At 35.1% G+C, this 15277-nt stretch overlaps 1 protein-coding gene across 1 annotated transcript; it reads right to left on the reverse strand.

Moving 5' to 3' along the window:
- Nucleotides 1-4745: 4745 nt before the first annotated feature.
- ttc32 (tetratricopeptide repeat domain 32) lies at nt 4746-9191 on the reverse strand. Its single transcript, XM_039748174.1, has 3 exons — nt 9043-9191; nt 8655-8821; nt 4746-5745 (listed from the first exon to the last, which is right to left on the reverse strand). The coding sequence occupies exons 1-3, from the start codon at nt 9156-9158 to the stop codon at nt 5618-5620; spliced, it is 411 nt and encodes a 136-aa protein (XP_039604108.1). The 5' UTR covers nt 9159-9191; the 3' UTR covers nt 4746-5617.
- Between the last annotated feature and the right edge of the window lie 6086 nt (nt 9192-15277).

Below are 15277 nucleotides of genomic sequence, written 5' to 3' on the forward strand. Positions count from 1 at the left end.
GTAAATGACTAATAAAAACAGTCTTGGAATACAGTATGTCCCACCAGGTAGCAGAAGTAAGGAAGTGAATATTGAGACTGGTTCACTCGGTTGATGTCTAGGATGGCTCAGGAGAGTTAACTGTACTGGCTGGGGACCTGAATGGGCATATTAGAAACAGTACTGATGATTTTAAGATTACGGTGTAAGGAACACAACAGGCTGTTTATTGAAGAATTAGGGATGAGTGGGGCATGATGACAAATGTAAAGCATGTCGATGAAAAATTGCACATCATAAAATCCCAGAGATATGAAAAGTATTTAAAAGTGTTTACCGGCAACGGAGACTCGCTCAGTGAAGGGTTACAGCAAAAAGGCTGCCCCTTTCACTGAGGACACTTTTCAGAACGCTAGGCGGGTGGGGCTTTGCAGCGGTGCTGAGAGGGGACAGAGACTGCGGTGAGAGAGTATTAGAACAAAGTATTTTATGTTTCTGACAGTCTCCCCATATGACGCGAGTCTATAGAAATCTTGTTACTAGGAGGTACATTCAGCAGCAGATACTTCCATTACAATGAAGTAACCTTGAAATGCTTGAATGAATCATCCACAGAGCAGTTAGTTCTGTGGTCGCAGCTCAGTTGTACACATTTGCACAATGACCCCAAACAGAAACACTGTAAAAAAATGTTCTTTCTTTGAAATTTCCTTGTACTGTTTTTGCTGTTTTTGTTTTCTGTGGTTTTCAGTGATACCTTTTGCTTATTACTTGTCAACAATTGAAAAACATCCACTGTAATTTAACTCATTGTCACCCTCCTATAGAAACGGCAGACATGAAAAAACGATAACAGTGTTAATGTTTGTGATGTGCAATCTGTTGGAGTGACAAATGCAATTCATGTCTTTGTTATATGCAAAAAAAGAAGAAAAATGTCGGGTTGCAAATGTATGTGAACTGCTGCATTTGAAGACGCCAAAAATGCAGTTTTATGTGGTTCAGTGATGCTCTTTCAAGAAACATTCCTATTAATGTGGCACTCATTCAAGAAAATTTGAGGTTTTTAAACTCTCTTGGGACCTCTGTCAACGGGACAACACACTGTGAAGCCTGCTGTTGCCTTGCCTCGGTAACAGACAATCTTACACAGACACAGCAATTGCACTCGGGACACACTTCAGCATGACATTCCCGTTGGGTGGGAGGGGGATCCCAAAAGAGTTCAGAAACCTCACAATATGAAGAAGAATAAAAGGATGATTTGACTTCTGATTGATAACTGTGTTGCCACAACATGCTTCCGATTTAGATAATGTTTGCGCTTGAATTCCTCCCAACCAATTACATGGCAGTGCTTCAGCCATTGGATTTGGGCATCATTCGCACCCTGAAAGTGTATTATTGCAAGGAAATGCTAAGAACAATTCGTCAGCATAACGTGTAGACAGGAGAAGATTAAAATAACGTGAAAGAAGCTGCTTCCATTTCCAACATCCTGTCTTTGTGAGGCAGCTTTCTGCAGTGACGGCAACCAAAACGAGATTACGGAGTACACTGAACATAAGCAACACACTTTGCGTGTCACTGTCTTCCATCGTCCCCAGATGGGATCGTCTGGTTGCAGGAAAACAAGCTCAGGGATCTCACTGATTCTGCATTATGATAAGATGTATAATTTCGATTACTAAATTATAACTTAATAATAATAGAAATGTAAATTGTGTATAAAACTACCCTACGAACTCACCCATAACCACCCCCCCACACACCGGTCCCTGAAAAATTTGCTTCTATTAAAGCGGGCCTTGGTGTCAAAAAGGTTGGGAACCACTGGTTTAATGCATCTGATTGTAATTAACCTGTAACAATATAATGGTCTACAGAATGGTCAAACTATTCTAAATACAATAACTGATTTAACATTGTTACTTTCACTGCACCTTCTTCTTCTTCTTTCAGCTGCTCCTGTTAGGGGTTGCCACAGCAGATCATATTTTTCCATATTACTCTTACTGCACCACTCAGAGCATTTATATCACTGTATCATAGTGGGGAATCACAGCTGTACAGCAGCTGATTGGAAAGAGAATTATTGTTATACAGCATCAAGCACATGGTGCCTCAGCCATGCTGTCTATTGAACTGCTCTCATACGGCAAACGCTTCAGAAACAGTTTCATCCTAAGAACTATAAACACACTCAATCAGTCCATCAAGTGTTCCTTGTAGAATTGTTTGTACTCATAAGTACAATTACCTCACTGTAAACTTGCGACAGTTATAATACTGCACAATCTGAGCTTCTTTATACAGAGCATATTTACATATGATGATATAATTTTTAAGATGAAATGCAGCAAAATAAAAATTTAACTTAATATAATCTATATTGTTAATAAACATGTGAGGACATTGTCTCAAGTAGCGTTAGCAAGGAGCTGGCACTCTATTTATGGATTGTTCCTGCCTCACGCTGTATTCTTACTGGGACTGGCGTGATACTGGATGGATAGAATAATTTAACATGTACTACAAAGATATTTCAATGTTCCTTAAAAGTTATGAAGAATTGGCGTTCTAAGCTTACAGATGGCTTAAAGTCTATTACAGAGCTGATTGTGTGCCGATTGGGTATTTGGAGAAATAAAAAGTAGGGACAGGAATTGGGGGTTAGTACGTTTGAAAGAGACAGTACTGCTGCAATAAATTATTTCATCGAAAGTAGTACACGGCGCAGCAAGCATCTTGCCTGAGGCATGAACAATCACTTGGCCACTGTGTTCCCATGTTTAATAACATGCTTTAATTCCTGTCATCATGAAAATGATATCAAGTATACATCTCAGTATTTTAATTATTCAGAGAGCTGAAATATAACGAATGTAATGGATTCTGTGTCCTGTCAGAGGAAGAGAAAGCTGGTTTAAGAAGCATGTAGTGATTCACACACATAGTAGATCAAATACAAAACAAAGCATTCAATGTGCTACTTTAGTTATGATGAGATTTGAGAAACTAGTAAATGAAACGATTTTAAGATGAAGTTATGAAGTTCTACTTTAATGACAAAGTAGATTAAAGTGGAAATTTAGAGATTAAAGTTGAAATTTCGTGCTTTTTTCCCCACTGCATGCCTATTTTTTTTTCTCTATACCCTAATAAGCTTTCATATGACACTCAGACGGTGGGCTATGAGTCGCCCTTTCACAGCAACTTTGATACCTGACAACTTCTTTTTTATTTCGGGCACTGTGCAACTTTGTGCACTTGAGCTTTCGAGTTTCTCCGACACTCTATGTCACTCGATCAACTTCCTTTTGTTGTTTATACCACTGTTTAAACCAACAAATAGTATGTTTCTCCTTGCCTCCACTTGGCATTCGCTGAAATTCTTCTATTTCCCCCCGTGCTTTTGCCATTGCCTTTTCACAGAACAATGAGCTTAAGGGTTATTTATATTGATTTGCATATTCAAAGAGGCATAATTCTGGGAGGAGACGGGACAGGACAGCAGGCGCGTGCACGTGCGTTACTTTTCACACTGACTGGGATTTATGCAGCAGAAGAACGTGGAAGTTGGCGTTCGCACAGTTTTATGCATCTGGATTTTATTATGCATGAGCACATTTCCGCTTTTGTCCGTACGCCATGTTAGAGTGTGAATTCTACACATGCCGTTATGCAAGAGGCCCCAGGTGAGGTGGTGAAAGTGCTGAACACACAGAAAGGTAAAGGTGTGATAATACTTAATGTAGCTGGGAGCATTGCATGGTTCAAAGGTTTCTGGGCAGGAGAAAATCTGGGGTTAGTGTGTCTGTATCAAAAAAATGGGCAAATAAAGTGAAGGGGCGAGTGAGTATGTTGTGGTTGCTAAGCTGATTGTTGGTAAATGACTAATAAAAACAGTCTTGGAATACAGTATGTCCCACCAGGTAGCAGAAGTAAGGAAGTGAATATTGAGACTGGTTCACTCGGTTGATGTCTAGGATGGCTCAGGAGAGTTAACTGTACTGGCTGGGGACCTGAATGGGCATATTAGAAACAGTACTGATGATTTTAAGATTACGGTGTAAGGAACACAACAGGCTGTTTATTGAAGAATTAGGGATGAGTGGGGCATGATGACAAATGTAAAGCATGTCGATGAAAAATTGCACATCATAAAATCCCAGAGATATGAAAAGTATTTAAAAGTGTTTACTGAGGTTGAGGGTTTGGAAAGAAGAGGAAACTATAAGAAGTAAATCTGCTAAGGTGTAGATGGCAAGAGCAAATGAGGATTCACATACATCAGGAGTGAATGGCAAGAGAAAAGCAATGAAAAATGTTTAGTTGAAAACAACCAAATAAAGAGGCCATTAAGACACAAGGAGACATTTTCAACAGAATGCTGGAATAGAGAAAGCAGAGTAGTGAAGTCATCTACCATGTGAGGAAGCAAAATGATATGCTTGAAAAGTACTTACGAAAGTGTAAGAAGCCATGGAATGGTAGACTCCAAGTGAGGTACAGAATGAGGAAAGAAAGAGAAATGTGATCAGGCTTACAAAGATGATATCAAAGAAAGGCACTATGTAGTAGGGATAAATGACTTAGGAAATGCACAAGAAAACATCTTCATTGATAGTAATGGGATCAATGATACCAGGCAGAAAAAACATGGAGAAGTTTTGAATTAGGGAAAAGAAGGGATAATAATTTTTATCTTTAGAAAACAGAATGCCAAATTGAGAAAACAGCAAAACAAAAAAGATTCGAGACTGTTTTAAAGGTAGTGAAATCTAAGGTTTAATGTCAGGGAAAGAAACAATACATTACATATTTTTAATCATTTAAATGTCGAAAAAGAATCAGATGAAGGGAAACAATTGGTGCTATAACTTTAGAGATCTTCAGATGGTATCTGATAACTGACACCAAAGATGGTGAGGTGGACATTGAAAGGATAGGTGTGGATAAAGGTCATGTCAAAGTGCACAGTACATATGAATGGTGGAAGTTCTGAAGTGAAGTTGGGGCTGCACTATGGATCTGTTCTGAGTCCACTGCTTTTCACGATAGCGATAAAGATGTGCAGGGGATAGATGCGGTGCAGAGAGGTGCAAATAAGTGATAGGCAAAATTATGGTGAAGATGTGTATTGTGATGAAGGTAAAGGGGATAAGGCCCAAATGGAATCTGCAGAAGACATAGGTGAATGTGATGGCAGATGATATGGGAAAATATGTTTTACCTTGAAGAATACTTCAAGGCTGCAGCAAAAGCAGAAGCCAAAGGTTTGGGGGCAATTGGCCAACCTGGCTAATCAAGCAAAATGGAGATTAAATATGTGATAATGATAATAAACATATCAAAAAGATGTGCATATTGTATATATACATATGTTTCAGGTAGTAAACTGCAAGTTTACTAATATAATCTTAAAAAACAGATACAACGTATATCCATGAGTAAGCATGAAGTAAAAAAAAAATTCAATACAAAAAATTCAATACAAATTTACATTTGTTAAAGTGACATTATTGAAATGATCTGATGCTTTAAGGAAAAAACATTACATATATCCATCCTACAATACATTAAAGTATGAAACATTTTTATTTTTGTTTAAGAAAATCATTATTATTATAGACGCTTAATAGCCTCGTTTTAATTTATCCTCTTTATCCAACAGTGTCTGGTTTAAACTAAGTTTTGCGTCTTCAAAATTAGGATTCAACTTGAGTGTTCTCTTAAAATCTTCTTCTGCATCCTCAAAAAAGCCTAAAGGAAAAAGGTTAAAAAAACATATAACTGAAAGAACTGGAGAAAATAAAATATAACAGAGAAATAAAAATATATGAAAGATAAAAAATTACCAAGAAATTTCTAAGGACCTCTGAATGAGACGATCTACTTTATAAAAATCCATATGTTTTATACAGTATAAACCTACTTGAAATACACATTAAATCATTTTTTTTTTTTATTCTGGAATTTTATACTGCGCTTTTGTTGATTTGGTATTTTATGTTTTTGTGTGCAAACTGCTTTACTGTTCAACAGAAAAAGTGGTATGCATCATTGCACATACTCTGAACATTTGTTTAAACATTTTCAGGGAACTGGAATATTAGGAGGTAAATGGAGTTATTGAGAGTGACACTATTTAAGAAGATTTGTGCACTGAACAGGCCCGCTTGTGGCTTACTAAGCAAAACCTTACTCAATAAGCCACGCTACCTATGTGCTTGCCAGTTACTTTAACGCATTACTTAAGATATAGTACAGATATTATGCCTCACATTATAATAAAATATTACTGGTATGGTGTTGTTAAAAAAAAAAAGCATGCGGCATGTCACAATGGAACTGTTTTTTTTCTTTCTTTCCTTTACAGACCTAGATGTATGTATCACCTGTGCCTGTAAGCATTCTCACAAAATAGGTTTTAAAGGTTTAACATATGGTATCAGAATTTATTTTTTGTTTACACAGCTATTAACTGCCAAGCTTCCACGCACAGATGTTACACCTCATAACAATGTTCTCGAAAAAAAAGTTTGCAGTGCCTACCAATACTTTTAAATACCATCAGTTATTTTGTATATGTTAGCTTTTGGCCTATAGGTTTAAATATTTTTTAAATACAGACAGTCTGTTGCAAGCATGCACTTCGGGAATCAAAGAAAACTGAAAATTCATTATTTTTTTTTATATATGTAAACATTCAGAATAAAACTTCTTTCAAGCTTCCAGACTATAGTATGAGATACTGGGGACAGGGCTTAGTTCATGTTGAAAAATGGCAAATTTTGAAATTATCACTAGCTAATAATTTGAAATATGGGGAAGGAAATTAATACAAATAAATAAGAGTATAGTAAATGACACATAGATACAAACATTGCCACAACTAAACAAAAATAGTCCGACATAAGGAAGCAACATATAAAAACAGAATGGCAATTAGTAGGATAGTTTGAATTAATCACTTTTGTTTGATTTTCTATTCTTTCTCTCATTAAATTTAGTAGTATTCTGTTGAGTGTAAAGTTATTTAAAATATTTGTTGTAATTAACAACTGCAGTTCTTCAGAAAGTAGAAATTACTGAGGAGAAATGCTTACAAATACAGTATATTACACTGTATTTACAATTTTAAAAATAGCATTATATTAATGGCAGTTATGCCTTAGTGAATTGTTATTGAAATGATCTACTTTGGGTGGTAGAAAGGAAGTTGGTCTAATTAATTGTTATAAGGGTTACGTGACATTACATATAGTGTTGTGAAAAAGTATTTACCTCTTCCTGATTTCTTCAATTATTGCAAATGTGTGTTATATGCTCATTCAGATGCACTTTATCCAATATTAGATTTTGGTTTCAGACCTAAAAACATTCTGTATCAATACTTTGCAACTACATAGGGTATCAGGAATGAACAAAAACTTTTCGTAGTACATGTACTTTATTTATAGGTAGAGTAAACTGATGCACACAAATAATATAAAAATCATCCCACATGGAAGATTATCACAAAAAAGCAGAATTTCACTGAAATTTTGGGACACATGTACAATGGCCATTGGTGCATAATATAATGGGATTTAACCATATATGTGGGCAGACACCTGTGCCAGTGTGCGTCCAAGAAGGTCAATCTTTTAGTGAGATTTAATGCCACCACTAACCAACAGGGAGTATGACTACCTTACCTCAAAATATCCATCTTCCTTACCTGAAATAACCTTACCTTAAAACTTGTGTTCCATACCTGAAAAATCTTACAACATACACTATTCGTATACAGTACTGGTAAATAAAGCAAGTAAGAAATTCACTGTACTCTGTAAATGACATGGGGCAATTCACATACAAACGCTGACATAATGGTAAACTGCATGCAAAATACATCTCTTCCTTTTAAACATGTACTGTCTGTTTTAACACTTTCTAGCACAGCAGAAAAAAAAAACATTTTTCCAAAACTTTTTTTTTGTGTTCTTGTTTCATTTACATGAAAAATGGCACATTACTCATATTTAGCTTTGTTTACTTTCAGACATTTTTGTAGTCAAATAAATTTGAAATAAAGAACTAAATAAATAATCTATTTCAGGGTTAAAACTTAAATTTCAGTAAATGTACACTTTTTGATAAAATATATAATACTTTTTAAAAATGCTGTTCCTTAAAGCTATTCTCCTTACACAGTGAAACAAAAGACCTGGTCATCACATACTGTATATGCAGGGTGCCAGATTTCAAACTTCAAGGTAAGGTAGACATTTCAGATAAAGAAGTCTAAGGTTTTGTGATAAGGAAGGCAAAATAATGTTTTTATACTTCTCATGGAGATGTGTTGCACGTTGACTGATACATGCACATAGGGATGTAAGCAAGCATTTCACTGTCTTCTGTACATTCTGGGGAATTTTACCTACTTTATTTATTGGCCATTTAAAAAATCTATTCCTGTCAGTTTAAATCAGTTTAACACCCACACCAGTCATTTTCAGCACTTTAAACTGTAGTGTTGGCCCAAAACGCATACTAATACACTTTTCATATAAATACCGTTTTAATATATAAATTAAATGCAGTGGTGTAGCTATTATTTGGCTAGAAAATACAAAAACATAACCTATGAGAAAAGATTACAGCACATTAAACAAAGCGGTAGGTACCTAGTCGGTATCTTATTAATCCTCTGTTGTAATATGGTATCTCAAAATGCTTGTTAATTGTGATGGCTGATGTGTAATCTTCCATGGCTTCATAGAAATCAACTCTCAGGTACTTGACCTGTCCTCTATTGTTGTAAGCAATGGCAAGGTCTTCTACACTGCAGCCCCTTAAAAACAAGTTAAAACAACAGTCAGTACGACCAATATCCACTTCTAGTATGTTATAAAGTTAGTGATTAAGCAGCTAACTGCAAAAAGCTGACTGAAACGGGAAGAAAACAAAATTTGCAATTTTTCTTGTCTCTGTTTGTCCATTCATTATACGACAGATAAATAAGGGGTACATGTGACAGTTTCGCATTAACATTTACTTTTCTCTTTGCAGTACCTATCTTTGCAAACATCAATAAACTGCGTGTAAAGCCGCTCAGCTTCAGAAAGTCTCCGACCACGAAACTCTTCATCAGCAGAATGTAAGAGCGCCGCAGCGTTTCCACAGTCCATTATGGCATGGATACCGGAAACTTCCGGGTTAGGCGGATCTAATCTACGGATGTGACGTAATGCGCAGTGCGCAGTCATTAATAAGGTTTAAAACCTCACACCGTTTTTATGCTACTGTATGTCGACATATTTTGCTTATGTATATTAAAATTTTAAATCTGTAAGTTACTTAATAAATATAATGATTTGTATGGGTGAATCACAAATCATGACCCTGTAGCTAGGATATAGCGGGTTGGATAATGGATGGATGGATAATATTCAATCTTTTAATTCCTGTTAATAGTGTTAAATTTTAGTTGAATCTCATAAACTTCATAAAAAATGAGAAATTTATCTATACTGATAAAATCAATAATAAGTTTTTTAACATCTCCCAATTGCCTGTTATGGTGATTTTGTTGTTATCACGTCTTCATATACTTTATTATATAACCTTACCGTTATTGTTCGTTAATATTTTTCTGGCCTCATTCACTATAAATAAAACATGTTAAAAAAAGGCAGAGCTGTTATATGCGTTATATTACATGCAGTAATTTAAAATACTTATTTGTACTATACAAAGTTCAGATTTCCTGCCAAAACAGGTCCCTGTCAAATGAATTAAAGAACAAAAGGAACACCAAAGAGTAAAACACAATTGCTTAAAACGCCGATCACGAAGACTGACCTCAGAAAACCTTTCAACAAACATCAATAATGTGAAAATAATTTAAAGAAAAAAAATACACGAATCAAATTATATACTAAACACTGTAGGTGATAGCAAAACAAAACAAAAATATATGTGAAAAATAAAGGAATAAGCTACCCTAGCTCCATCAGACACTGAATTCAGTTAAGATACAAGATTAAAATATAACAGCCAGGGTTGGATTAACCATTTAGCAAAATAAGCAAGTGCTTAGGGCATGTTGGGGGCAGGGGTGTATATATATATATATATATATATATATATATATATATATATATATATATATATATATATATATATATATATACACACACACACTTGTAAATGAATAATTAAAATAGAAATAACAGAGGCAGGCTGGATGCCATATCTCTACTAAGTAGCCTATAGAAGCAGATGCGCTATACGTAAGATTAGTTTTGAGGATCTGATCAAAGACTTTGCCTTTCGGAAAAGTATGAGGAAACATTTCAGATATAAATAAAGTGGAAGTATAAAAAAAAAATAAACGCTGTTTTCCATCTAACTGTTAGTTTTGTTTAATTTCAAAAAATAAAATGCTATTTTACGATGTATTATTGTTTATATTTGTAGTGAGACATAAATGGGGGCGCCAAAATCTTTTAGGGCCCCTAAAGTTCTTAATCTTCAAAAACTATAAAAAAAAAAACAATATAATAGAAACACCAACGCAAAGCTGATCACAGCAAAGTTGCAGCCGACAAAATAAAAAAGAACATAAAAAGAGAATGTCAACTGCTTAAAGGAATAGGAAAAAACATTTTTATTCGATTACTTAAAACCGGAATTTAAGGATTCTAATATCTAGTGTAAATGAATATCTATTCACGGTTAGTTATACTGACAAAGAAGACATTGCATGAATGCCGATTTGTTTTACTATTCAGAATTTTTCGACCGGCTTACAGTTGTGTGGTCAAAAAAAAAATCGACCTTGTGGCCACACGACCCGTTCTAAGCATCTCTCAATTCGATTCGGCAATTTTACTATCAGTCGCGATCAAATATGCCTCAATTTGTTGAATATGATTTGCGATTTTTCCCATTACGGTACCATCCACGCAGGCTCCTTCACGCCTTGCACTGCAGGACAATTAAGTGTTTCCAGGCAGCAGGTCTACTATCGCAGTGACCAGCTATACCCTAATATTCTTCTTCTTCCACAGGTATTTTTTTAAGGGGTGGGCACGATCAGAGTAGGTGTCTAGGTCTCTTTCATGTGATCGTATATTTGAAGTGATGCCTTGCCGAAGATGTGCTGTTGCACGCATCAGTTTGTTACATTCATTGTAATACACTAACGAACAAAAAAGGAAGATGGATTTGATCCGCTGTAAACATCTGGAATGTTTTCAGCTTCAATCACTGTACCTAATTTATTACTGACAATGTGAAGGTTGTAATGTGCGAGTAGGTGAGTATATCAATGGCTATGTGAGGTGAGGTGAGTGGGGTTTTTGAGCTTCGATACCCACTGATCAATAGGGATCTTATTACGGTCTCGCCTGGCAGTTTCATGTCTTTACGATGTAGACGATAAGCCCTAGAAAATACGAAGAAGAAGAAATGAAAAGAAAAAAACTCCACAGAGGCTGGAAATTTGTAATTATAAAAAGTGAAAGCAAAATCCCAAATTACTGTCTTGGCGAGTTCTGCCTGAGCCAGACCCAACGTGGATATAAATCAGCAAACTTGGTAACAACATCTGCTAGAAGACGTTTTAAGAGAATAAAGTGTGTGGGGCACTTGTCATGTCACACGTTTTTAACAACCGGCACTTTCATTATTAAACTGCAGGCGCTTTTTTGTTAAAAATTCACGTGGATAGACTCAACAAATTAACTGGCACACACCTGGCATCTCTTATGGGAAAACATATAAAACTCACATAAAAGTAAGAAAACGTGTTAAAACGGCCTTGTGTAAAGAAACGCTTTGTGAGTCCGTTAGATCAGCCATTCATTCTCCTAAACACCCTGGCTGCTTTGCCTTCAGAGCAGGCTATATTCTAATGGAATCAGGGACAAGGCAAACTGCAAAAATTATGTTTAAAGGAACACATTATTTGAAAATCCCCGTTCTATTTAACTTAACGCGTACACCCCCGGAAAGTATATCGAAACCATCGCAAGGTTTAAAATAATATTTATCTTTATATAAAGTCGGCATCAATAATTTATAAGGAATTCACACAAAAACCACACGAAAATATACATTTTAATTTTTACATTTTTCAAAAACGTTACAAACAGAAATTAGCCTATTACATGATTATATGACATTGTAAGATAAAGCAGGCTGTATCATATAACGTAAACTCAAATGCCTCAAATCCCTCATAAAACAAGTGAGGTTATCCGGAATCTTAAAATACAATGTTAACATCGGTGCTGAACATGTACTTTTTTCTGTCATCTTTTGACAGCTACATTTCTGACTTAAACAGTAACTATTTTACTAAAGATTAATTTAAAAAAGGTAGACAGTGTGCGTTGTTGACCGTGCGTCCTGACCGAGTTTTTTTCCGGTCTTTCTCTCAGCTGTTCAGGGATAAACCGCAGTTCCCACTGATGTAACTGTCAGTATAAGAATATGGATTAACGGGTTTGCACTACAAACAGTTTAATAAAATGACACATTAACGCTTCAATTTTTTTTTATACGATATTCAATTATCATGATTTTTGATACATTCGCTCATTTAGATTTGGGTATTTTGAAAACAATTTCAGACATGGTTTTTGTTGGCCGCCTCTGTAGCAGGAGTACTTGACTCCGGTCCTGGAGGTCAACTGTGGGTGAAGGTTTTCATACCAGCCAGTTTGGCAAATAGAATCCAGGGCTAGTAAATAATGCAACTTCGTATTTAATTATAAGGATTGTTTATGCTTTCTTCCAAAACAAATCATTATCTAACTGTAGATGTTTCAATTTTCTAAGAACATTATCCAAATGTCATGTGGTACAGAACAGATTTGTACCTCATGTGGCTTCCCTTCTGGGTCATTTATTTCAAAACATTGTATTACCACAGATAACCTGCATGTGCTCAGTTTAAATGTAAGCATTTTATCTGGAGAACAGGTGGTTCCTTGGCTGGTTAAAAAAAAAAAAAAAAAACAGGAAAAATAAAAAATGTAATGCAGCTGTTTAAAACTAGAATAGGCAGGTTCTGAATCATAACAAATCAATTAACTAAAACTAAATCCAAAAAAATGATTGTTTTAGTAGTAAATAAATGGGTTCTAATTTATAAATTTGGTTAAAGCAAATACCTGCAGTCACTGAGGACTCCCAGGACCAAAGTTGACTGCCCCTGCTCTATGGCATTTTGATGATATATCCCAGTAACTGAAAGTAAATAGTATATTATTATTATTATTATTATTTATTACATATGATTAATTGGTGCCCCATTCAGGGAAGATTCCCACCTTGTATTAGCTCCTCACAACCCTGAACTGCATTTGTGGGTTATTAAATAGGTGCATTATTCTTAATTATTATTACTATTAGCAATTGCTATTATAACAGTAGTATTCTATAAACAGCTTAATGCAGTGTTTCCCAAACTCAGTCCTTGGGACGCACTGTGGCTGCAGGTTTTTGTTCCAACCAGATTCCTAATCAGGGACAACACTTGATAACGCTGCGCTCATTTAATTAGCTGGTATTTTTTTTTTTCTCTTATTCGACATTCAGAAAAAAGCATGGCAGCATTAATTTTACATTTTTAAGACATTTACAAATACATCTGCTTTTTCTATAAATTTAAATGCTTAACTCTCTTTTGTTGATTTCATTGTATTTCTCCCTTTCTCTGTGCAGTCTTCCCCCTTCGTTGTATCTTATTTATGACAATTAACAATGAGCAGATACACAGGCAAACAGCACAGAATAATCAAAGGCTGAAACTACTTTAGTGTCAGACCCACTAATTAGTAAATAATGGATTAATTAAACAATGAGAACACCTTGAAAAGTAGAATGAAAATCAAGATGAAAATACTGTTAAAAAGAAAAAAATACATTATTCCTATATAACTGCTTGGTGCATTTTAATATATTTTTTTTTTTAGCAAACAATATAGAAACTAGTTTTCTAATTCCTTTATTGTGCCCAAAACACAGAACTTGGGAAATAACAGTTCATTTAAGTAGCCCAGGAGTTCAATTAAAAACAGAAGCTGATTGGAACAAAAACCTGCAGCCACAGTGGGCCCTCAGGACCGAGTTTGGGAAACACTGGGCCTTAATGGCATCACTGCAGCATTAAGTGAACAACCAGCTTGGACAGGGTGTCAGTCCACATAGTGTAATACAGGCATATATTTGTAAATGGCACCACTCCAACCATCCACCTTCTATACCGAAAGAGTTTCATAAATGTACTATTATAGCTTTTTTACTGTATGATGTGGTATAACCTACAACATTTTTTAAAACATTAGAAAAACAAGAATAGGCCATTCAGCTCAACAAAGCTCATCACTACTATCCACTAAATTCCTCTGAAACAAGTCAAGGTTTGAATGTCCTTAAAGTCCAACTGTCTACTACACTACTTAGCAAGTTATTCCATCTATCCACGTGTGAAAGTTAAATCACAAAGCTAGTTTCAGGATAGGAAAAATACCTTTATTTGATATGCATGTCAAGTCACCACAATGCCTTGAAAATAATGACTGAATTATACTTCTGAATTATACTAATTGTAATTCTTGTACTGATTGCATTTCATAAATAAATACACAGTTAATTACACATGTACATGATTATTTTAATTTCTCATGTCATGTCCTTGCAAGTTACAGAGGCTATACACCGGTTCTCTTATCAACACTTAACCTTACATAGAAGTAGCAGCAGGACTGTGTCACAGGCTTTAATTTAAATACTTTCTATGAAAGCTAAAGACAAAAGGTAACAGTTAACAGCTACAGATGCAAGAACATAAGGTATTTTATATAATCATTATATAAAATAATGAAAATCATATTTATCAATAGAAACCAACTCTCACATCTGCTTGTATGAAGAAAAAGTTCCTAACATTTGTGCGAAATTTACTTTCAAGTATTCAGCTTTGCCTGGTACTCTTGTTGAACTCATTTTAATGTAACAATTTTAAGCCACTGTACTCATTTTTCTTTTTCAAAATTTTAAACTTCAATCATGTCACCTCCTAATCTCCATTTGCTTAAACTGAAAAGGCTCAATTATTTTAATTTCCCCCATAACTTATATCCTGTAGTTCTTGAATGAGCCTAGTCACTTTTATCTGGTCTTTTTCTAGTACTGTCTTTTCTGTAGCATGGAGACTAAAACTGCATGCAGTATCTAAGAGGCATCACTAGTGTGTTATAAAGCTGAAACATAACCTCTTTGGACTTGTACTCCA

Source organism: Polypterus senegalus, chromosome 3 (genome assembly GCF_016835505.1).
Source record: "Polypterus senegalus isolate Bchr_013 chromosome 3, ASM1683550v1, whole genome shotgun sequence".
NCBI classification, from domain to species: domain Eukaryota; kingdom Metazoa; phylum Chordata; class Cladistia; order Polypteriformes; family Polypteridae; genus Polypterus; species Polypterus senegalus.

Bases quoted from the DNA above. Each gene is read 5' to 3' on its own strand.
- ttc32 (XM_039748174.1), bottom strand. From the start codon at position 9,158: ATGGACTGTGGAAACGCTGCGGCGCTCTTACATTCTGCTGATGAAGAG. The intron at 8,822-9,042 runs GTACTGCAAAGA...CTTGTTTTTAAG, and splicing joins ATTGATGTTTGCAAAGATAG to GGGCTGCAGTGTAGAAGACC. The intron at 5,746-8,654 runs GTACCTACCGCT...TTTTTCCTTTAG, and splicing joins ATTAATAAGATACCGACTAG to GCTTTTTTGAGGATGCAGAA.